General features: G+C 41.4%; 1 protein-coding gene across 2 annotated transcripts in view; it reads left to right on the forward strand.

Moving 5' to 3' along the window:
- Window positions 1-26,086, forward strand: part of ebi (transducin beta like ebi) — a 100,425-nt gene that overhangs the window by 67,903 nt on the left and 6,436 nt on the right. For both annotated transcript variants that reach the window (XM_071685247.1, XM_071685246.1), the window contains 3 exons: window positions 3,389-3,646; window positions 13,751-13,878; window positions 15,499-15,664. In XM_071685247.1, the coding sequence (XP_071541348.1) occupies window positions 3,389-3,646; window positions 13,751-13,878; window positions 15,499-15,664 (552 nt within the window). The remainder of the gene's footprint in view (window positions 1-3,388; window positions 3,647-13,750; window positions 13,879-15,498; window positions 15,665-26,086) is intronic.

A 26,086-nucleotide genomic window follows, 5' to 3' on the forward strand; every position in this document is an offset into this window, starting at 1 on the left:
TTGATTCTCCCTAAAGTTTAATGAGTGGCTGGTTTGCACATAGAATCTGTGGGAGCATCAGCTAAACACTTGCCACCTGTCCAAACCTTGGGGGTGAGGTTGCATGCAGAGAGCTTCACTATGGAGGTACAAAATGGAAATTGCCAGTTTCCCTGTGCTGATAATGTTCTGCTTTTAGCTAAATGAGGGAACATGCTAGTAAGAATGGTGGGCCATTTTGATGATTTGTGTTAAGGGGAGGATTTTGAAAGTGAATGCAAATAACTCCCAATAGTAATGACTTGGAACTTTGAAAAGACAGGTTTTCACTTCCTTCAAAATCGTAAATACATTTCCTTGTCTCTTCTTTTTCTCTTTTATTAACTTCTTCATATTTAAAGTAAGGCCCAGCCATGATTGATTTTATAGAAGAAATTGGTCTTGTCTGTGACTGGGGCCTCCAGTGTTAAAAAACAAATAAGTAAAAGTAAGACACTAATTTTTGAAAGGGATGAGAGATAATGGAAGATCATTTTGCCTGGGGAAGAACAAGGTCTAGATTTTGAACGTTTGGGAGTAAAGTGTAGGAGGATTCTATTGAGAAAGTTAAATGTGAAAGGATTTACAGAAAGGAAAAATTTGGAGATCCACCAAAAATTCTGGTGAATCGGGGATATTTTAAGCATGGCATGTGTAATAAGCTTTCATGAGGGATGCCTTGTTCCAACTTGATGTATAGATTTGAAGCTGTAATGTATACAGGCCAAGGTAGGTGAAAAAATAAGAGCACTAGATACGGTTAATGTTTGTATTATAGTCAAATAAGAATTAACGGAATGAAAATGAATATGAGGATATGTGGTGTGAAATAATCATTAGAAAGATATGTGGGTGAAAGCTCTCTGGGATGGTATGATTCCGTACAATGCATGAAAGGTGATAGGTTGGTCTAAAAAATAATGGTACAGTAGAAAGTACAAGGGAAGATACGCCGAGAAGAAATAGATAGGCAAGGCAAGGCAGCAGGTTTGGATGGTATTGCAGTGGAATTTATTAAAAAAGGGGGTGACTGTATTGTTGACTGGTTGGTAAGGTTATTTAATGTATGTATGACTCATGGTGAGGTGCCTGAGGATTGGCGGAATGCGTGCATAGTGCCATTGTACAAAGGCAAAGGGGATAAGAGTGAGTGCTCAAATTACAGAGGTATAAGTTTGTTGAGTATTCCTGGTAAAATATATGGGAGGGTATTGATTGAGAGGGTGAAGGCATGTACAGAGCATCAAATTGGGGAAGAGCAGTGTGGTTTCAGAAGTGGTAGAGGATGTGTGGATCAGGTGTTTGCTTTGAAGAATGTATGTGAGAAATACTTAGAAAAGCAAATGGATTTGTATGTAGCATTTATGGATCTGGAGAAGGCATATGATAGAGTTGATAGAGATGCTCTGTGGAAGGTATTAAGAATATATGGTGTGGGAGGCAAGTTGTTAGAAGCAGTGAAAAGTTTTTATCGAGGATGTAAGGCATGTGTACGTGTAGGAAGAGAGGAAAGTGATTGGTTCTCAGTGAATGTAGGTTTGCGGCAGGGGTGTGTGATGTCTCCATGGTTGTTTAATTTGTTTATGGATGGGGTTGTTAGGGAGGTGAATGCAAGAGTTTTGGAAAGAGGGGCAAGTATGAAGTCTGTTGGGGATGAGAGAGCTTGGGAAGTGAGTCAGTTGTTGTTCGCTGATGATACAGCACTGGTGGCTGATTCATGTGAGAAACTGCAGAAGCTGGTGACTGAGTTTGGTAAAGTGTGTGAAAGAAGAAAGTTAAGAGTAAATGTGAATAAGAGCAAGGTTATTAGGTACAGTAGGGTTGAGGGTCAAGTCAATTGGGAGGTGAGTTTGAATGGAGAAAAACTGGAGGAAGTGAAGTGTTTTAGATATCTGGGAGTGGATCTGGCAGCGGATGGAACCATGGAAGCGGAAGTGGATCATAGGATGGGGGAGGGGGCGAAAATTCTGGGAGCCTTGAAGAATGTGTGGAAGTCGAGAACATCATCTCGGAAAGCAAAAATGGGTATGTTTGAAGGAATAGTGGTTCCAACAATGTTGTATGGTTGCGAGGCGTGGGCTATGGATAGAGTGGTGCGCAGGAGGATGGATGTGCTGGAAATGAGATGTTTGAGGACAATGTGTGGTGTGAGGTGGTTTGATCAAGTAAGTAACGTAAGGGTAAGAGAGATGTGTGGAAATAAAAAGAGCGTGGTTGAGAGAGCAGAAGAGGGTGTTTTGAAATGGTTTGGGCACATGGAGAGAATGAGTGAGGAAAGATTGACCAAGAGGATATATGTGTCGGAGGTGGAGGGAACGAGGAGAAGAGGGAGACCAAATTGGAGGTGGAAAGATGGAGTGAAAAAGATTTTGTGTGATCGGGGCCTGAACATGCAGGAGGATGAAAGGAGGGCAAGGAATAGAGTGAATTGGAGTGATGTGGTATACCGGGGTTGACGTGCTGTCAGTGGATTGAATCAGGGCAGGTGAACGTCTGGGGTAAACCATGGAAAGCTGTGTAGGTATGTATATTTGCGTGTGTGGACGTATGTATATACATGGGTATGGGGGTGGGTTGGGCCATTTCTTTCGTCTGTTTCCTTGCGCTACCTCGCAAACGCGGGAGACAGCGACAAAGCAAAAAAAAAAAAAAAAAGGATGTCTCAGATAGAGATGCCAGAGGATTGATCAGGGATTAGATGTGGTGGAAGAATATAGCACAGGGACAGGATATGAATGGAGATGTTGGTCTTAATTGATTAATTGGGTAAGCACAAAATAAAAAAGGAAGGAGCACTTTATGATTTTGGTAGCCCACGTCTTTTCGACACACTGATCTTGGTCTGAGGATTCATATGAGTGATTTGTGGTTGTTATATGTACACCCAGCAAATGAATAATCTTTGCCAGTGGGTCCACTTGATTTCAGAATGAATGCTCTGATTCCTGTTCTCTTGGTAGGGTTAGTAAGTATGAATACAGGACACATTTCTTAGTGATTATGATACCTGCTCTGTATGGTTTTTATTCACAAAACTGAAAATAAATAACGCACACTATAACTTTGAAAACATAATACTCTGCTACTTATGCTGTGTTCTATGCAAACTGAGAAATAGATGTTAGGAAACACGGCAAGACATAAGAGCATTTGTGGAAATCTTACATCCATTTTGTAGTATTGTGTAACAAAAATAATGGTTAATATTTTGATGGGTGTACCTAATTCACCTTAAGGAATTGGGTATGGAGTAAAGGTGATGTATAGATAGGTAAAGATTATATAATTTTCGCAATACCAAAAGCTTGGAAATGTTTTAACTTTTTCAGTATCCATTCTTTAAGAAAATTAACTCCTGTTCGTCTTTCAGACAACAATTATATGGGATGCATCCTCTGGACACTGCACTCAACAGTTTGCCTTTCACTCAGCCCCAGCCTTAGATGTGGACTGGCAGACAAATACTTCATTTGCCAGTTGTTCGACAGACCAGTGTATACATGTTTGTCAACTTGGCCAGGATAAACCTATCAAGTCATTCCAAGGGCACACAAATGAGGTTAATGCCATCAAATGGGATCCTCAGGGTAACCTCCTTGCATCGTGTTCAGATGATATGACTCTTAAGGTGAGATGAAATTGAGTTTTCTTATTAATAGGAAAAGTGAAAAACAGCAAAGGTTACCTTATCCCACTCACCACTGTGCACAGATAGGTGTAGTTAATAAGTGGAAATTGGGAATATGTTGGGTTTCCTTTTCCTCACTGATGATTAACTTGTTTCCTGTTAAGATTATGGGACTGCACAATTACATTTCGTATACAAGGCATTTCATGCAGAAATGTGATTTTGATCAATGTGGCTCATACCTGATTTGTTTAAAATACTATCTAGACATCCCCCCTGTTTGGTGGCTAGTGGAGAAGTCCACTGTTTTTATGGTGCATAAAGTTGAAAGTCCAGAGAAAATGAAAACTCAAGTCACGAACAGTGCTCAGAAAAAGGCAATGATTTTATTTTGAGTGTAGAAAAATGACATTGACACCTCCTGACATGGTAGACTTATCTGCTAATCATAGCACGCTAGTCTGACCATTAAGTTTTTGTAGACACAACTCAGCCATCCCAAAGGTGCAACACGTGCTGTCCCAGCCAGTCAGAAATTGCCTAACCCTACACCCCACCACCCATGCTTGACTCACCACCCACATATCATCATCAGTGTCTGATGCCAAGCTGGTAAGTGTGAAATACTTTATTTTTTATTAACTGTTTTCTTTATTCATATTATATTTGATATTTTTATTATGACTTTGTGACAGATATTGATGACTCGGTATCCCTGGGGATAAGGGAGAAAGAATACTTCCCATGCATTCCCGCGTGTCGTAGAAGGCAACTAAAGGGGATGGAAGCAGGGGCTGGAAACCTCCCCTACTTGTATTTTAAATTTCTAAAAGGGGAAACAGAAGAAGGAGCCTTGCGGGGAGTGCTCATCCTCCTCGAAGGCTCAGATTGGGGTGTCTAAATGTGTTTGGATGTAACCAAGATGAGAAAAAAGGAGAGATAGGTAGTATGTTTAAGGAAAGGAACCTGGATGTTTTGGCTCTGAGTGAAACGAAGCTCAAGGGTAAAGTGGAAAAGTGGTTTAGAAATGTCTTGGGAATAAAGTCAGGGGTTGGTGAGAGGACAAGAGCAAAGGAAGGAGTAGCAATACTCCTGAAGGAGGAGTTGTGGGAGTATGTGATAGAGTGTAAGAAAGTAAACTCTAGATTGATATGGGTAAAACTGAAAGTAGATGGAGAGAGATGGGTGATTTCGGTGCCTATGCACCTGGTCATGACGAAAAAGATCATGAGAGGCAAGTGTTTTAGGAGCAACTGAGTGAGTGTGTTAGCAGCTTTGATGCACGAGACTGGGTTATAGTGATAGGTGATTTGAATGCATAGGTGAGTAACGTGGCAGTTGAGGGTATAATTGGTGTAATGAGGTGTTCAGTGTTGTAAATGGAAATGGTGAAGAGCATGCAGATTTGTGTGCTGAAAAAGGACTGATGATTGGGAATACCTGGTTTAAAAAGAGAGATATACATAAGTATGCATATGTAAGTAGGAGAGATGGCCAGAGAGCGTTACTGGATTAAGTGTTAATTGATAGGCGTGTGAAAGAGAGACTTTTGGATGTTAATGTGCTGAGAGGGGCAACTGGAGGGATGTTTGATCATTATCTTGTGGAGGCGAAGGTGAAGATTTGTAGAGGTTTTCAGAAAAGAAGAGAGAATGTTGGGGTGAAGAGTGATGAGAATAAGGGAGCTTGGAAAGGAGACTTTTGTGAGGGAGTGCCAGGAGAGATTGAGTGCAGAATGGAAAAAGGTGAGAGCAAATGACGTAAGGGGAGTGGGGGAGGAATGGGATGTATTTAGGGAAGCAGTGATGGCTTGCGCAAAAGATGCCTGTGGCATGAGAAAGGTGGGAGGTGGGAAGATTAGAAAGGGTAGTGAGTGGTGGGATGAAGAAGTAAGATTATTAGTGTAAGAGAAGAGAGAGGCATTTGGACAATTTTTGCAGGGAAGTAGTGCAAATGACTGGGAGATGTATAAAAAAAAGAGGCAAGAGGTCAAGAGAAAGGTGCAAATGAGAGTTGGGGTGAGAGAGTATCATTAAATTTTTGGGAGAATAAAAAGATGTTTTGGAAGGAGGTGAATAAAGTGTGTAAGACAAGAGAACAAATGGGAACATCGGTGAAGGGGGCAAATGGGGAGGTAATAACAAGTAGTGGTGAAGTAAGAGGGAGATGGAGTGAGTATTTTGAAGGTTTGTTGAACGTGTTTGATGATAGAGTGGCAGATATAGGGTGTTTTGGTTGAGGTGGTGTGCGAAGCGAGAGGGTCAGGGAAAAGGATTTGGTAGAGAGACAAGTAGTAGTGAAAGCTTTGCAGAAGATGAAAGCTGGCAAGTGGTGGGTTTGGATGGTATTGCTGTGGAATTTATTAAAAAAGGGGGTGACAGTAGTGTTGACTGGTTGGTGAGGATATTCAATGAATGTATGGTTCATAGTGAAGTGCCTGAGGATTGGCAGAATGCATGCATAGTGCCATTATACAAAGGCAAAGGGGATAAAGGTGAGAGCTCAAATTACAGAGGTATAAGTTTGTTGAGTATTCCTGGGAAATTATATGGGAGGGTATTGATTTAGAGGGTGAAGGCATGTATAGAGCATCAGATTTGGGAAGAGCTGTGTGGTTTCAGAAATGGTAGAGGATGTGTGGATCAGGTGTTTTCTTTGAAGAATGTATGTGAGAAATACTTAGAAAAACAGATGGATTTGTATGTAGCATTTATGGATCTGGAGAAGGCATATGATAAGAGTTGATGATATAGATGCTCTGTGGAAGGTATTAAAAATATATGGTGTGGGAGGTAAGTTGCTAGAAGCAGTGAAGAGTTTTTATCAAGGAGGTAAGGCATGTGTATGAGTTGGAAGAGAGGAAAGTGATTGGTTCCCAGTGAGTGTTGGTTTGTGCAAGGATGCATGATATCTTCGTGGTTGTTTAATTTGTTTATGGATGGGGTTGTTAGGGAGGTGAATGCAAGAGTTTTGGAGAGAGGTGCAATTATGCAGTCTGTTGTAGATGAGAGGGCTTGGGAAGTGAGTCAGTTGTTGTTCGCTGATGATACAGCACTGGTGGCTGATTAGTGTGAGAAACTGCAGAGGTTGGTTACTGAGTTTGGGAGTTTGGTAAAGTGTGTGCAAGAAGAAAGCTGAGAGTAAATGTGAATAAGAGCAAGGTTATTAGGTTCCATAGGGTTGAGGGACAAGTCATTTGGGAGGTAAGTGTGAATGGTGAAAAACTGGAGGAAGTGAAGTGTTTTAGACATCTGGGAGTGGATCTTGCAGCAGATGTAAACATGGAAGTGGAAGTGAGTCATAGGGTGGGGGAGGGGCGAAGGTTGTGGGAGCGTTGAAGAACGTGTAGAAGGTGAGAACGCTATCTCAGAGAGCAAAATTGGGTATGTTGGAATGAATAGTGGTTCCAACAATTTTATATGGTTGTGAGGCATGGGCTATAGATAGGGTTGTATGGAGGGGTGGATGTGTTGTAAATGAAATGTTTGAGGACAGTATGTGGTGTGAGGTAATTTGTTTTTTTTGAGTAAGTAATGAAAGGGTAAGAGAGATGTGTGGTAATAAAAAGAGTGTGGTTGTGAGAGCAGAAGACTGTGTATTGAAATGGTTTGGTCACATGGAGAGAATGAGTGAGGAAAGATTGACAGAGAGGATCTATGTGGCAGGGGTGGAGGGAATGAGAAGTGGGAGACCAAGTTGGAAGTGGAAGGATGGAGTGAAAAAGGTTTTCAGCGATTGGGGCCTGAACATACCGGGTGAAAAGCGTGCAAGGAATAGAGTGAATTGGAACGATGTGGTATACCGGGGCTGACGTGCTGTCAGTGGAGGAACAGAGAAGGGGGCCACTTTCACTCATACTTAATCTTTAGCTGTTATGTGTATTGCACTGAAACCACAGCTCCATTTTCACATCTAGGCCTGCAGACCTTTCCATGGTTTACCCCAGATGCTTCACATGCCCTGGTTCAGTCCATTGACAGCACGTCAACCATGGTATACATAATTCCAATTCACTCTATTCCTTGCATGCCTTTCACCCTCCTGTATGTTCAGGCCCCAATTGCTCACAATCTTCTTCACTCCATCCCTCCACCTCCAGTTTGGTCTCCCACTTCTCCTTGTTCCCTCCACCTCAAACACATATATCCTCTTTGTCAATCTATCCTCACTCATTCTCTCCATGTGTTCAAACCATTTCAACACCCCCTCTTCTGCTCTCTCAACCACACTCTTTTTATTACCACACATCTCTCTTACCCTTTCATTACTTACTCAATCAAATTACCTCACACCACATACTGTCCTCAAACATTTCATTTCCAACACATCCACCCTCCTCTGTACAATCCTATCCATAGCCCATGCCTCGCAACCATATACATTGTTGGAACCGCTATGCCTTCAAACATACCCATATTTGCTCTTCGAGATAACGTTCTCACCTTGCACACATTCTTTAATGCTCCCAGAACCTTCGCCTCCTACCCCACCCTGTGACTTACTTCTGCTTCCATGGTTCCATCCACTCCCAGATATCTAAAAAAAAAAACTTCACTTCCAATTTTTCTCTATTCAAACTTACCTCCCAGTTAACTTGTCCCTCAATCCTACTGAACCTCATAACCTTGCTCTTATTCACATTTACTCTCAACTTTCCTCTTTCACACACTTTACCAAACTCAGTCACCAACCTCTGCAGTTTCTCGCCCGAATCAGCTATCAGTGCTGTATCTTCAGCGAACAACAACTGACTCACTTCCCAAGCCCTCACTTCCCAAGCCCTCTCATCAACAATAGACTGCATACTTGTCCCTCTCTCCAAAACTCTTGCATTCACCTCCCTAACAACCCCATCCATTAACAAAGTAAACAAACATGGGGACATCACGCACTCCTGCTGCAAACCAACATTCATTGGGTACCAATCACTCTCCTCTTCCTACTTGTACACATGCCTTACATCTTTGGTGAAAACTTTTCACTGCTTCTAGCAACATACCTCCCACACCATATACTCTTAAAACCTTCCACACAGCATCTCTATCAACCCTATCATGTGTCTTTTCCAGGTCCGTAAATGCTACATACAAATCCACCTGTTTTTCCAAGTTTTTTCACACACTTTCTTCAAAGCAAACACCTGATCCACACATCCTCTACCATCTCTGAAACCACACTGCTCTTCCCCAATCTGATGCTCTGCACATGCCTGTACCTTCTCAATCAATACCCTCCCTTATAATTTTTCAAGAATTCCCAACAAACTTATGGCTCTGTAATTGGATCACTCACCTTTGTTCCCTTTGTCTTTGTACAATGGCACTATGTATGCATTCTGCCAGTCCTCAGGCACCTCACCATGATCCATACAGACACTGAATATCCTTACCAAGCAATCAACAACACAATCACCCCCTTTTTTAAAAAAGGGGGTGACTGTGTTGTTGATCGGTTGGTAATACCAACTGCAATACCACTGCAATACCATCCAAACCAGCCACCTTGCTGGCTTTTATCTTCCGCAAAGCTTTCACTACCTTTTCTCTGTTTACCAAACCTTTCTCCCTGACTCTCTCACTTTGTACACCACCCCGACCAAAACGCTCTATATCTGTCACTCTATATCATCAAGCATGTTCAACACACCTTCAAAATACTCACTCAATCTCCTCTTCACTTCATCACTACATGTCACCACCTCCCCATTTGCCCCCTTCACGGATGTTCCCATTTGTTCTCTTGTCTTATGCACATTATTTACCACCTTCCAAAACATCTTTTTATCCTCCCTGAAATTTGATGATACTCTCTCACCCCAACACTCCTTTGCCCTCTTTTTCACCTACTGCACTTTTCACTTCCTGCCACTTTCTTTTATACATCTCCCAGTCATTTGCACTACTTACCTGCAAGAATCATCCAAACGCCTCTCTCTTCTTTTTCACTAACAACCTTACTTCTTCATCCCACCACTCATTACCCTTTCTAATCTGCCCATCTCCCACCTTTCTCATGCCACATGCATCTTTTGCACAAGCCATGACTGCTTCCCTAAATACATCCCATTCCTCCCTCACTCCCCTCATGTCACTTGCTGTCACCTTTTGCCATTCTACACTCAATCTCTCCTGGTACTTCCTCACACAAGTCTCCTTCCAAGCTCACTTATTCTCACCACTCTCTTCTCCCCAACATTCTCTCTTCTTTTCTGGAAACTTCTACAAATCTTCAGCTTTGCCTCCACAAGATAGTGATCAGACATCCCTCCAGTTGCCCCTTTCAGCATATTAACATCCACAAGTCCCACATTTACACGCTCATCAATTAACATGTAATCCAATAACACTGACCATCTCTTACTCACATACATATACTTATGTGTATTTCTCTTTTTAAACCTGGTATTCCCAATCACCAGGACTCTCAGCATGCAGATCCACAAGCTCCTCACCCTTTTCATTCACCATTTCCATTTACAACACTGAACACCCCATGTACACCAATTATTCCCTCAACTGCCACATTACTCACCTTTGCATTCAAATCACCCATCACTATAAACCGGTCTTGTGCATCAACGCTACAAACACACTCACTCAGTTGCTCCCAAAACATTTGCCTCTCATGATCTTTCATTTCATGACCAGGTGCATAGGCATCAATATTCACCCATCTCTCTTTGTGCACTTTCAGTTTTACCCACATAAATTGAGAAATTACTTTCTTACGCTCTATCACATGCTCCAAGAACTCCTGCTTCAGGAGTAGTGCTACTCTTTCCTTTGATCTTGTCCTCTCACCAACCCCTGACTTTACTCCCAAACCACTCTTCCCCTTTAACCTTGAGCTTCCTTTCTCTCAGAGCCAAAACATCCAGGTTCCTTTCCTCAAACAAACTTTCTGTCTCTCCTTTCTTCTCATCTTGGTTACATCTACACACATTCAGACTGAGCCTTTGAGGAGGATAAGCTCTCCCTGCTTGGTTCCTTCTTCTGTTACCCCTTTTAGAAATTTGAATACAAGTAATTTTTTTTTTCCGGCCCCCTGCCATGCCCCCTTTAGTTGCCTTTTATGACATGCGAGGAGTTCGTGGGAAGTATCCTTTCTCTATCCCCAGGGATAGGGGAGAAATATACACACACACACTCATATACTCCTCCTTGCCAATCCCTGACTTTACTGTAGAGACATCTTCAAAACCTTCCTTCCCTTTATTCTTGAACTTTGTTTCACTCAGAGCCAGAGCATTCAGGTTTCTTTCTTCAAACATACTACCTGTCCCTCCTCTGTTCTCATCTTAGATACATCTACACACATTGAGACACCCCAATCTGAGCCTTAGAGGAGGCCGAGTACTTCCTGCCTGGCTCCTTTTTCTGTTTCTTCATTTAGAAATTGTAATACAATAAGGGGAGGATTTCCAGCATCCCACTTCTGCCCCCTTTAGTTGCCCTCTACGACACACAGGAAATACGGAGGTAGAATTTTTCCTCACCTACCTCAGGGTTAGATTTATAAATTAATACTTTGATATTCATTTATGGTATAATTCAGCTTTATTTTAGCTTTATAAAAGAAATTTACATTCTTTTTATTAGTTTGTTCATTTTGCACACTTCAAAACATAGTGATTGTCATTTAATTCCATTATGAAAATTTGTTAATATTCATTTTAAGTAGGGTTGATAGAGATGTTTTGTGGAAGATTTTAAGAGTATATGGTGTGGGAGGTAAGTTACTGGAAGCAGTGAAAAGTTTTTACCAAGGATGTAAGGCATGTGTACGAGCAGGAAGAGAGGAGAGTGACTTGGTCTGCGGCAGGGGTTTGTGATGGCCCCTGGTTGTTTGATTTGTTTATGGATGGGGTGTTAGGGAGGTAAATGCAAGAGTTTTGGAGAGAGGGGTGAGTATGCAGTCTGTTGGGGATGAGAGGGTCTGGGAAGTGAGTCGCTTGTTGTTCGCTGATGATGCAGCTCTAGTGGCTGATTTGTGTGAGAAACTGCAGAAGTTGGAGGCATGAGTTTTGAAAAGTGTGTGAATGGAGAAAGTTGAGAGTAAATGTGAAGAAAAGCAAGGTTATTAGGTTTAGTATGGTTGAGGGACAAGTTGATTGGGATGATCCATACATTTATTGAAAATCATAACCAACCAATCAACTTCACATTTACCTCCTTTCTTGAGAAATTCAACTTTAATACCATTCACTACAGATGTCTTGCACATTTCATCTTATGCAAGGCTTTCACCACTTCTCTTGCCACCACACCACCCATTCTGTCCTCAAGCATTCAAGAATCCTTCAAAGGACATGCTCTATCTCCCTGTTTACCTCATCTCTGCCAATTACCATTTGCCTCCTTCACTGATGTTCTCTTGTCCTCTGTTTTTCTGACACTATTAACCTCCTCCTGTAACAATTTTTTTTTTCTCCTGGAGTTTGTTGGTATTCACTTGCCCCAATTCTAATTTTCCCTCTTTTTCAGCTCCTTCACCTACCTCTTGACCTCATGGCACTTTCTGTTGTACATCTCCCACTCACCCGTATGTCTCTCTTTTCTCTTTAACCACAAACTTAAGTTTGTCATCCCAACACTTATTAACCTCTCTCATCTGTCCACCCTCTGTATACTGCAAAATTCTCATGCACATGCTAAGATGGGTACTTTAAACACCTTCCATTCCTCAGTCTTTCATGGTATCTCTTCACGCAAGCTTCTTTAAGGTCACTTACTTTCACAGCCTGTTTATCTCTTGTCATTTCTAAAAGCCTTTACAAATCTTCACTCTTACCTCCTCTGGGTAATGAACAGACATCCCACCAGCTATCTCTATCAACATATTTATATCCAAGTCTCTCTTTTGCATGTCTATCAACAAGTAATCCAGTAAACCTTGCATACTGTCTTTCCTGCTCCACTTGTTTGTATCCAAGATCTTCTTTTTAGATTGGGTATTCCTGGTCACCAGTCCTTTTTCAACACATAGCTTCACAAGCTGTTCTCTCTTTCCATTTACAACATTGAATAACCAGTTCTCACCCACACAGTCTTATCCTCAACTACCTTGTTACTAACTTTCACATTCATATCACCCATCACTAATACAGGATTTTCTGTATGAAAACTACTGATACACTCACTCAGCTTCTCCCAAAACAGATGTCTCTCTTCATCATTCTTCTCTTGGCCTGACGCAGAAGCACTAATAATTATTCACCTTTATAATCCACTTTCATTTATACCCACATTCCCACAACTCCTTCAGCAGAAATATTACCCCTTCCTTAGCTCTTGCCTGAACCTTCTCTTTCCCCTTAAGACATTCCCAAATCATTCTTCCCCTTTGCTCTTGAACTTTGCTTTAACCAGAGCCAGAACACCCAGGTTCCCTTCCTTAGACATACTACCTTTCCTTTCTCTTTTCATCTTAGTTACATCCAAACACATTTAGACACCCCAGCCTGAGCCTCTGAGGAGGATGAGCTCTCCTTTCTTGGCTTTGCCTAATGCTCCATCTTTAGAAATTAAAATACAAGAAGAGGAGGGTTTCCAGCCCCCTGCTCCTGCCCTTCATTCTCCCATCCACAGGGATAGGGGATTACTTATTTTACTGGTCACTGACTCTCAATTTCTCTGTGAATTTGAGTTTTGGTATTGTGTCTAAAGCTTGCTCACCATCCTCTGTTCAGTTTCTGTTGTGAAAAAGTCTAAAGGCTTTGGGGTGAAGCTAAAGCATGCTTCCAACCATTACTGATTAGGAGGAATTCAGGTGAGAAAATTTTGCGTTACTGCTCAAAATGTCTCATCTTAGCAGAAAATTTAATATTAAGTCTCATGTTGTGGATTGGTGTCAGTGTAGAAAATGTGCAGAAATATTTATCGTTCATGGTATTGGAGGTAAGCGTATGCAGGTCACTGTACATTACAGCTGGATAAATTACTATACAGGTGTTCTTCATACTGAATAGTAGATCCCTCATGTATGAATGATTACATAGTCTTATAACAGTTTATCCTTAATTTTTGTGAAACTGGGTATCTTATTCTGGCACCATGTTTTGTAACTCTTAATTCGTGCAGCAATTGATTTTGGAATCTATTACAGATTTGGTCAATGCGGCAGGACACCTGTGTTCACGACCTGCAAGCTCACAGTAAGGAGATTTACACCATCAAGTGGTCTCCCACTGGGCCTGGTACCAATAATCCAAGCATGAACCTCATTCTCGCAAGGTATTCCTTTTTATTTTGTCAGTTTTTCATGAGTGTTTTGGCCTGGTCTCATTATTTGCAGTGTGTGTGTTACCCATATGTGTCTTGGTGATGCAAGCATGCTTTGTTTGTTAACCATGTGAGTCTTGTTTTTTTACCATGTGTATCCTGTTCAGAGCCCATGCCTTCCTTGTTTTAAACTCTCATGTGGGACATTGTATACATGTAAGTGTAGGGCTTGAGAATATTTTGTTTTATATTTAAGGCTTGCAGCCACAGTCAGTTTTGAAGTCCTGTTTAGTAGGTATTATTAGCAGCTGTGTGTTGGATTACTTATCATAGATATGTTGTGGAGTTCACACACAGTCTTTAGCTGACTTGTGTAATGCACTGAAAAAACAGCTCCCTATCCACATCCAGACCCCACAGACCTTTCCATGGTTTACCCCATACGTTTCATATGCCCTGGTTCAGTCCATTGACAGTATGTCAGTCCGAGTATACCACATCGTTCCAATTCACTCTATTCCTTGCACGCCTCTCACCTTCCTGTATCTTCAGGCTCTGATTGCTCAAAATCTTTTTCACTCCATTTTTCCACCTCCAGTTGGTCTCTTGCTTCTCCTTGTTCCCTCCACCTCTGACACTTATATCTTCTTTGTCAATCTTTCCTCACTCATTCTCTTCATATGTCCAAACCATTTCAACATACCCTCTTCTGCTCTCTCAACCACTTTCTTTATTTCCACACATCTCTCTTACCCTTACATTACTTACTTCATCAAACCACCTCACACCACATATTGTCCTCAAACATTTCATTTTCAACACATCCACCCTCTTCCATACAACCCTATTTATAGCTCATGCCTGGCAACCATATAACATTCTTGGAACTACTATTCCTTCAAACATAAAACCCATTTTTGCCCTCTGAGATAATGTTCTCTCCTTCCACACATTCTTCAACACTTCCAAGACCTTTGCCCCCTCCCCACCCTGTGACTCACTTCTGCTTCCATGGTTTCATTTGCTGCTAAGTCCACTCCCAAATATCTAAAACACTTCATTTCATCCAATTTTTCTCTATTCAAACTTATATCCCAGTTAACTTGTCCCTCAACCCTGCTAAACTTAATGACCTTGCTCTTATTGACATTTTCTCTGAACTTTCTCTTCACACACTTTTCCAAACTCAGTCACCAACTTCTGCAGTTTCTCACTCGAATCAGCCACTAGAGATGTATCATCTGCTAACAGCAACTGACTCTCCTCCCAGGCCCTCTCATCCTCAGTGGACTGTATACTCTCCCCTCTCTCCAAAACTCTTGCATTTACCTCCCTAACCACCCCCTCCATAAACAAATTAAACAACCATGGGGACATCATACACCCCTGCCTCAGACCGGCCTTCACTGGGAACCAATCACTCTACTCTCTTCATACCCTTCATACCCGTACACATGCCTTACATCCTTGGTAAAAACTTTTCACTGCTTCTAGCAGCTTGCCTCCCATGCCATATACTCTTAAGACCTCCCACAAAGCATCCCTATCAACCCTATCATATGCATTCTGCATATGATAGGGTGTGGGATGTGAAATTGATCTTGTATTTTAACATGTAGATTTGATTGACAGTGCTTCGTTTGATTCTACTGTGAGACTGTGGGATGTAGAGCGTGGTGCCTGCATCCATACCCTTACCAAACACACTGAACCGGTATATTCTGTGGCCTTTTCTCCGGACGGCAAATTCCTAGCATCTGGGAGCTTTGATAAATGTGTCCATATATGGTCGACTCAGGTATGTGATCCTTGAAAGTTAAAGAGTACGAATTTCCTGAAGTTTTCAACCCATGAATGATTTAAGTGTTTCAGCCTCGTGACTTTAGTAAATCATAAAGTATTTCAGACTGAATTGATATAAAACAGGTTCACTGATGTAGAATCTCTAAGTAACTTCATCCACTGCCATGTCAATTCCCAGGTATATTTTTAGATATCTGGGAGTGGATTTGGCAGCGGATGGAACCATGGAAGCAGAAGTGAATCATAGGGTGGGGGAGGGGGTGAAAATTCTGGGAGCGTTGAAGAGTGTGTTTTAGTCAAGAACATTATCTCGGAAAGCAAAAATGGGCATGTTTGAAGGAATAGTGGTTCCAACAATGTTGTATGGTTATGAGGTGTGGGCTATGGATAGAGTTGTGTGCAGGAGGGTGGATGTGCTGGGAATGAGATGTTTGAGGACAGTATGTGGTGTGAGGTGGTTTGATCGAGTAAGTAATGTAAGGGTAAGAGAGATGTGTGGTAATAAAAAGAGTGTGGTTGAGAAAGCAGAAGAGGGTGTTTTCAAATGGTTTGGTCACATGGAGAGAATGAGTGAGGAAAGATTGACCAAGAGGATATATGTGTCAGAGGTGGAGGGAACGTGGAGAAGTGGGAGACCAAATTGGAGGTGGAAAGATGGAGTGAAAAGATTTTGAGTGATTGGGGCCTGAACATGCAGGAGGGTGAAAGGCATGCAAGGAATAGAGTGAATTGGACTGATGTGGTGTACCAGGGTCGACATGCTGTCAGTGGATTGAACCAGGGCATGTGAAGCATCTGGGGTAAACCATGGAAAGTTCTGTGGGGCCTGGATGTGGAAAGGGAGCTGTGGTTTCGGTGCATTATTACATGACAGCTAGAGACTGAGTGTGAACGAATGGAGCCTTTGTTGTCCGTTCCTAGCGCTACCTCGCACACATTAGGGGGGAGGGGGTTGTTATTCCATGTGTGGCGAGGTGGCGATGGGAATAAATAAAGGCAGACAGTGTGAATTATGTACATGTGTATATATGTATATGTCTGTGTGTGTATATATATGTGTACATTGAGATGTATAAGCATGTATATTTGCGTGTGTGGACGTGTATGTATATACATGTGTATGTGGGTGGGTTGGGCCATTCTTTCGTCTGTTTCCTTGCGCTACCTTGCTAACGCTGGAGACTGCGACAAAGCAAAATAAATATAAATATAAACAAAGAATTTTGATATTTTAATCTTTTTGTGGATATAGAGTTGTGGTTTTAGTGTATAACACATGGCAGATTGAGAATGGATGTGAGCAGATGCAGCCTGTCTTCATCTGTTCATGGCACTACTGCCCTAACATGTTAGCAGCCATCTTATCTGACTGTCTGGATGTATAAGTATGTGATTACTGTTAGTTGTTACTGTATATGTGGTATGGGGAGAGAGATTCAGGAATGTTGGCATATCTCTTAACCGTATATATTGTCCTTTGCTTTTACTTTATTGTGTGTATGCAAACACAAATACCCCAGCCTTAGCCAGGTACCCTTATATCGACCAGCCACCAGCAGGAGGATATATATATATATATTATTTTTTTTATTATACTTTGTCGCTGTCTCCCGCGTTTGCGAGGTAGCGCAAGGAAACAGACGAAAGAAATGGCCCAACCCCCCCCCCATACACATGTATATACATACGTCCACACACGCAAATATACATACCTACACAGCTTTCCATGGTTTACCCCAGACGCTTCACATGCCTTGATTCAATCCACTGACAGCACGTCAACCCCGGTATACCACATCGCTCCAATTCACTCTATTCCTTGCCCTCCTTTCACCCTCCTGCATGTTCAGGCCCCGATCACATAAAATCTTTTTCACTCCATCTTTCCACCTCCAATTTGGTCTCCCTCTTCTCCTCGTTCCCTCCACCTCCGACACATATATCCTCTTGGTCAATCTTTCCTCACTCATTCTCTCCATGTGCCCAAACCACTTCAAAACACCCTCTTCTGCTCTCTCAACCATGCTCTTTTTATTTCCACACAACTCTCTTACCCTTACGTTACTCACTCGATCAAACCACCTCACACCACACATTGTCCTCAAACATCTCATTTCCAGCACATCCATCCTCCTGCGCACAACTCTATCCATAGCCCACGCCTCGCAACCATACAACATTGTTGGAACCACTATTCCTTCAAACATACCCATTTTTGCTTTCCGAGATAATGTTCTCGACTTCCACACATTCTTCAAGGCCCCCAGAATTTTCGCCCCCTCCCCCACCCTATGATCCACTTCCGCTTCCATGTTTCCATCCGCTGCCAGATCCACTCCCAGATATCTAAAACACTTCACTTCCTCCAGTTTTTCTCCATTCAAACTCACCTCCCAATTGACTTGACCCTCAACCCTACTGTACCTAATAACCTTGCTCTTATTCACATTTACTCTTAACTTTCTTCTTCCACACACTTTACCAAACTCAGTCACCAGCTTCTGCAGTTTCTCACATGAATCAGCCACCAGCGCTGTATGATCAGCGAACAACAACTGACTCACTTCCCAAGCTCTCTCATCCCCAACAGACTTCATACTTGCCCCTCTTTCCAAAACTCTTGCATTTACCTCCCTAACAACCCCATCCATAAACAAATTAAACAACTATTTCATACTATTCGCCAATCCCCGCTTTAGCAAGGTAGCATTAAGAACACAGGACTGGACCTTTGAGGGAACATCCTCACCTAGCCCCCTTCTCTGTTCCTTCTTTTGGAAAATTAAAAAAAAAACAGAGAGGGGAGGATTTCCAGCCCCCCGCTCCTTTCCCTTTTAGTCGCATTCTACAACGTGCAGGGAATACGTGGGAAGTATTCTTTCTCCCCTATCCCCAGGGAAAACTGATAGGTGGTATACATATTATTATTATTACTATGTAGTAATTTTACAGCAATACTTTAAAAAAAAAAAATATTTTTTCCCTTTAGTTATTAGAATTCACTTCCCTGTTCATGAATTTCAAGGGAATGGTTTAATTTTTATGTAATGATCAAAGTATAGTGGAATTTATCACCACATAAGTCAAATGGATTATGTATACCTGTTGTCAAATAAAATCATGAGTTGTGTTACACAATTTGGAGCACTGAAGAACATCATTATTTTGAAAGATTTCGTCAAACTTTGCAACTACGCCAATAACATCTTTTCTGGGCATAAATAATCTACCAAAATACATATTGCTCCGGTTCTCTGCCTTACTCACTTCCTACCTAAGGAGTCCCTTCCAGTCTCATGAGGCTCCTGCAGTAAATGAATATTTTGGAATGAACATCCAATCTTTCTCAACCAGATTAAGATAGCATATTTCGCAATCTTAAGATTCTCTGAAAAACTTGTGACATACATATGCAGCCTGCTTTGTTTGCTATGGCATTTTCCTTAGCAGCCCAAGTTCTGTTCAGTTTACAGTTAAATTGTCACAATCACTAACAGTCACCAGTCTCTTACCATCCACTTTCATTTTTACCCACATCAGTTGAACCTACTTCCTTACACTCACTTATACTCTCCTACACCTCCTGCTTCAGCAGTTCTGCTACTTCCTTAGCTCATCCTCTCGCAAATTCCCTTTATTCCCAAGATAATTCCAAAGCATATATATATATATATATGTATATATAAGGTTATTAGGTACAGTAGGGTTGAGGGTCAAGTCAATTGGGAGGTGAGTTTGAATGGAGAAAAACTGGAGGAAGTGAAGTGTTTTAGATATCTGGGAGTGGATCTGTCAGCGGATGGAACCATGGAAGCGGAGGTGGATCATAGGGTGGGGGAGGGGGCGAAAATTTTGGGAGCCTTGAAAAATGTGTGGAAGTCGAGAACATTATCTCGGAAAGCAAAAATGGGTATGTTTGAAGGAATAGTGGTTCCAACAATGTTGTATGGTTGCGAGGCGTGGGCTATGGATAGAGTTGTGCGCAGGAGGATGGACGTGCTGGAAATGAGATGTTTGAGGAAAATGTGTGGTGTGAGGTGGTTTGATCGAGTAAGTAACGTAAGGGTAAGAGAGATGTGTGGAAATAAAAAGAGCGTGGTTGAGAGAGCAGAAGAGGGTGTTTTGAAATGGTTTGGGCACATGGAGAGAATGAGTGAGGAAAGATTGACCAAGAGGATATATGTGTCGGAGGTGGAGGGAACGAGGAGAAGAGGGAGACCAAATTGGAGGTGGAAAGATGGAGTGAAAAAGATTTTGTGTGATCGGGGCCTGAACATGCAGGAGGGTGAAAGGAGGGCAAGGAATAGAGTGAATTGGAGCGATGTGGTATACAGGGGTTGACGTGCTGTCAGTGGATTGAGTCGGGGCATGTGAAGCGTCTGGGGTAAACCATGGAAAGCTGTGTAGGTATGTATATTTGCGTGTGTGGACGTGTGTATGTACATGTGTATGGGGGGGGGGTTGGGCCATTTCTTTCGTCTGTTTCCTTGCGCTACCTCGCAGACGTGGGAGACAGCGACAAAGTATTAAAAAAAAAAAAAAAAAAAAAAAAAAAATATATATATATATATATATATATATATATATATATATATATATATATATATATATATATATATATATATATATATATATATATATATATGGAAGGAGGTAAATAAAGTGCGTAAGACAAGGGAGCAAATGGGAACTTCAGTGAAGGGCGCAAATGGGGAGGTGATAACAAGTAGTGGTGATGTGAGAAGGAGATGGAGTGAGTATTTTGAAGGTTTGTTGAATGTGTTTGATGATAGAGTGGCAGATATAGGGTGTTTTGGTCGAGGTGGTGTACAAAGTGAGAGGGTTAGGGAAAATGATTTGGTAAACAGAGAAGAGGTAGTAAAAGCTTTGCGGAAGATGAAAGCCGGCAAGGCAGCAGGTTTGGATGGTATTGCAGTGGAATTTATTAAAAAAGGGGGTGACTGTATTGTTGACTGGTTGGTAAGGTTATTTAATGTATGTATGACTCATGGTGAGGTGCCTGAGGATTGGCGGAATGCGTGCATAGTGCCTTTGTACAAAGGCAAAGGGGATAAGAGTGAGTGCTCAAATTACAGAGGTGTAAGTTTGTTGAGTATTCCTAGTAAATTATATGGGAGGATATTGATTGAGAGGGTGAAGGCATGTACAGAGCAGCAGATTGGGGAAGAGCAGTGTGGTTTCAGAAGTGGTAGAGGATGTGTGGATCAGGTGTTTGCTTTGAAGAATGTATGTGAGAAATACTTAGAAAAGCAAATGGATTTGTATGTAGCATTTATGGATGTGGAGAAGGCATATGATAGAGTTGATATAGATGCTCTGTGGAAGGTATTAAGAATATATGGTGTGGGAGGCAAGTTGTTAGAAGCAGTGAAAAGTTTTTATCGAGGATGTAAGGCATGTGTACGTGTAGGAAGAGAGGAAAGTGATTGGTTCTCAGTGAATGTAGGTTTGCGGCAGGGGTGTGTGATGTCTCCATGGTTGTTTAATTTGTTTATGGATGGGGTGGTTAGGGAGGTGAATGCAAGAGTTTTGGAAAGAGGGGCAAGTATGAAGTCTGTTGGGGATGAGAGAGCTTGGGAAGTGAGTGAGTTGTTGTTCGCTGATGATACAGCGCTGGTGGCTGATTCATGTGAGAAACTGCAGAAGCTGGTGACTGAGTTTGGTAAAGTGTGTGAAAGAAGAAAGTTAAGAGTAAATGTGAATAAGAGCAAGGTTATTAGGTACAGTAGGGTTGAGGGTCAAGTCAATTGGGAGGTGAGTTTGAATGGAGAAAAACTGGAGGAAGTGAAGTGTTTTAGATATCTGGGAGTGGATCTGGCAGCGGATGGAACCATGGAAGCGGAAGTGGATCATAGGGTGGGGGAGGGGGCGAAAATTCTGGGAGCCTTGAAGAATGTGTGGAAGTCGAGAACATTATCTCGGAAAGCAAAAATGGGTATGTTTGAAGGAATAGTGGTTCCAACAATGTTGTATGGTTGCGAGGCGTGGGCTATGGATAGAGTTGTGCGCAGGAGGATGGACGTGCTGGAAATGAGATGTTTGAGGAAAATGTGTGGTGTGAGGTGGTTTGATCGAGTAAGTAACGTAAGGGTAAGAGAGATGTGTGGAAATAAAAAGAGCGTGGTTGAGAGAGCAGAAGAGGGTGTTTTGAAATGGTTCGGGCACATGGAGAGAATGAGTGAGGAAAGATTGACCAAGAGGATATATGTGTCGGAGGTGGAGGGAACGAGGAGAAGAGGGAGACCAAATTGGAGGTGGAAAGATGGAGTGAAAAAGATTTTGTGTGATCGGGGCCTGAACATGCAGGAGGGTGAAAGGAGGGCAGGGAGTGGAGTGAGTTGTTAAGGGATTTTCTTGTGGGGAAACTAAATCAATGTATCTTTCTGTTTTTGGGATAGCTCCTTGTTTTAAGGGAATTTTAGAAAAAAAACTTCGAAGTGAGCCATATGTGCTGCTATTTGACGAGTCCTTAAATCAAGAATTACAGAAAAAACAATTAGATATATTAGTTAGGTTCTGGGAAGATAAGTTCAGAGTAGATATTTTACTTCAGAGTTTCTAGGCCATGCCTGTGCAGTAGACCTAGTACATGCCTTTGAAAATAGTGTTGAACATCAGCTTGGTCTTTCAAATATTATACAAGTATCAATGTATGGTCCAAATGTCAATTGGAAAGCATTTGACAAGTTACAAGATAAAGTAGAAAAAGAATATAATAACATGTTCATTAATATTGACTCTTTTGGGCTTCATATTGTTCATAATGGTTTTAGAGATGGTGTGAATGAAACTGAATGGTCAGATGTGCATGTTGCCAAGAATTTTTTTAATCCATAATGCCAATTCAGTCTATTCAGCAATATTGATTCAAAGTCCTTCTCTGGATTTTTAACACATTTGGTTTGAGCTGTACACAGTCCAAGTAATAATTTATAAAGGATATAGAATATACATGTACAATAGGAAGACACTAACCATTGAAAACTAGTTGAAGTTCTGAATCATAAGTTTGCGATTATCCAAGAAGTAGCATCATGTACTTATTAACATCAAGAATTGAGAGTATGGTTGATGAAAATGAATTTTTACCAAGCTTAGAATAATGGTGATCTTTATGGAAATCCTTTGAATGCTATAGATTTCCAATATTTTAGGTAATTGGCCTTAGTCACAGTGCTGAGTTAGAAAATTTCTGAATCATGCAAATTGGTCATCTTGTGGCTTATAAAGCATTGAAAGCCAGCCTCATACAGAAAGTTCTTGATAGTCCTGTCAATACAAGTCCAATCCAAAATCATTAGAACTAACATGGTAACTAAGTTATAAATGTGTTCAGTAGAACAAACACAAACCAATGATCAGTGTTATCCAGATGGTTTGTCCATTAAAGTCCATTTAAGATTAAGTGGGCTGAAAACCCTGTAGAAAATATCCTGGAAAACATTTACAGATCCTGGAAATATCCTGGAAAAAGCCTTGACTTTTATGTCAGTAAAAGAGTGGGAACCCTGGAGGGGAGGGGGTTGTTATTTCATGTGGCGGGGTGGCGATGGGAATGAATAAAGGCAGACAGTATGAATTATGTACATGTGTATGTACGTACATGTCTCTGTGTGTATATATAGGTATACATCGAGATGTATAGGTATGTATAATTGCATGTGTGGACGTGTATGTACGTATATACATGTGTATGTGGGTGGGTTGGGCCATTCTTTCGTCTGTTTCCTTATGCTACCTCGCTAACGCGGGAGACAGCGACAAAGCAAAATAGATAAAATAAAAATTATTTCAGTTAAGGCCAGACCTTGATGTGGACTTCTGTCTGTGACTGGAGTCTTAGAGAATAATATCCCAAACTCTGTCACCAACTTGAGCAGATTCTCTCTAGAATCTACCGTCAGGATCATGTCATGAGCAACCAACAACTGACTTGCTTCCCAGTCCACCCTGAACCCCAACAGATTATTTATTTGCCTGTCTTCATGACCCTTGCATTTACCTCCCTCACCACCTCATCTGTAAATAGATTAAACAGCCATGGTGACGTCTCACACACACCCATGCCGCAGACCTTCCTTCACATAGAATCACTTGACACACACAAGGCTTATTTTCTTGATAAAAGCTCCTTATTGGTTGTGATAAGTTTCTTACCACACCATATATTCTTAACACCTTCCACAAGGCATCTTTATCAGCTGTATCTTATTTTTTTCTTCAGATCCATAAATGCTGCAAACAAATCCTTGTTTCACTCTGTTTCACCTTGTTCCTCCCTAGTCAGATGCTATGTTTATGCCACTGTCATCTCAGTCACCACTCATACAAATTTTTAGGTACATTTTGCAAACTTATGCTTCTGTAACAGAACATTCACCTTTGTCTCCATTGCTTTTGTATAGTGGCATTATACATGCATACACCAATCCATAAGCACCTCACCATGGTTCATACACGTTGAAAATCCTAACTAACCAATCAACAATACAGTCGCCCCTTTCTTATGAAGTTCAACTTCAGTGCCCTCCACTCGAGCTGCCTTTCCATATTTCATCTCGTGCAAGGTTTTCTTAACCTCTTCTCTTTCCAGCAAACCACTTTCCATGGCTCACTTTGCACACCTCCACAGCCTAAACATCCCAAATATGCTCCACATCCTTCAACTGATTCACTCCATCTCCTTTTTACCTCATCACTGCCTGTGATCACTTCCCAATTTCCCCCCTTCACCAATGCGTGTTTTTCCCTCAACCCTTTTTTCCCCCTCCCAAGACTGCATGGACTACTGAATGGCCTATACATGCATAGGATAAGCTAGGTACCCATTTTATTGACCAGCCCTAGAGGACTGTGAACGGTTGGGTTAACTGGACCATCTGCTGTGACCAAAATTCGAACCTATACAGACTCCATTCCTGGATGTCAGCAATGCTAATTGCTATACCAAAGAGTTCCATGATTTTTTTTTTTCTTTCACTCTATTAAACTCCTTCCAAAATGCTCTTATTCTCCTTTAAGTTTCAGGTACTTGCTTACCCCAACTCTCACTTGCCCTGTATCTTCCTCTTGACCCTGTATCTTCCTCTTGACCTCTTACTGCTTTCTCTTGTACATCTCCCACTCACTTGCACTCCTTTCCTGTAAGAACTGCCTATATATAAACTTTTTTTCTCAAGCAACTTCACTTTGTCACCCCACCACTCATTACCCTGCCTCACCCAACTACCTTCTGCATGCCACACACTTCTCTCACACATACCAGCACTGCTTCCCTAGATATTTCCCATTCCTCACCCACTCCCTTAGCTTTGTGTACTCCCACATTTCACCATTGTACACTCGATCTAATGGTATTTCCAAATACATGTCTCTTTTAACAAACTCACTTACTTTTACTACATGAATGGGATAGAGTGATTTGGAGTGGTATGGTATATTGGCAGTGATATTCTGTCAGAGGACTGGTTGACTAGGGTACATGGTGGCTTCGGAAAATTACAGAAAGGTATGTGGTTCCTGGTTGTGGATAGGGAGCTGTGGTTTCAATGCATTACACATAACGGCTAGAGAATGGATATGGATGAATGAGACCCTTTCTTCATCCATTCCAGTGACTACTTTACTGTCACTGAAAATGACACAAGTATGAAAAAGAGAAAGAAATAAAGATTTGCCATGGGTCAGCACTCTTTCTGTTAGATCTTCATTTCTTCTGGTTTCATGGTTTACTACATTGGTACATTTATATAGATGCAGATGCATATGCTTTCTTTTTAAGGGGAGGGGTGTCTTGCCATTTCGATCAACACTTCTGTAAAAAAAAAAAAAATGGTTTGTATTCGTGTTTTCATTACAGCTTGCTCTCTGCTCCTGACCTTTTCCTTTAGTTTGTTTATGAAAGAAGACAGAAATACTTCTCAGAAAAAAATTGATGGTCTAGAGTATTTCACCCCCTTTTTATGAAAGTATAGTCTCATTAAAGAAAGTTTTATGACAACAGAGTCTACATTTTCTTGTGGCTGCAAGTAGTGCAGCTTTGCATAACACCAAGACTCTCATAGAAATTGGTCTTGCAGCTTTTAAAAATAAGATAATAGATATACATTTTTGCCATCTGTTTCATATGGTACTCTATCCTGTTTTGTCACCTTATTAAAGATCTTTTTTTTTTTTTTTTTTTTTTGCTTTGTCGCTGTCTCCCGCGTTTGCGAGGTAGCGCAAGGAAACAGATGAAAGAAATGGCCCAACCCACCCCCATACACATGTATATACATACACATCCACACATGCAAATATACATACCTACACAGCTTTCCATGGTTTACCCCAGACGCTTCATATGCCCTGATTCAATCCACTGACAGCACGTCAACCCCGGTATACCACATCGCTC

The sequence above is a fragment of the Panulirus ornatus genome, chromosome 39, assembly GCF_036320965.1.
Source record: "Panulirus ornatus isolate Po-2019 chromosome 39, ASM3632096v1, whole genome shotgun sequence".
Classification (NCBI taxonomy): Eukaryota; Metazoa; Arthropoda; class Malacostraca; order Decapoda; family Palinuridae; genus Panulirus; species Panulirus ornatus.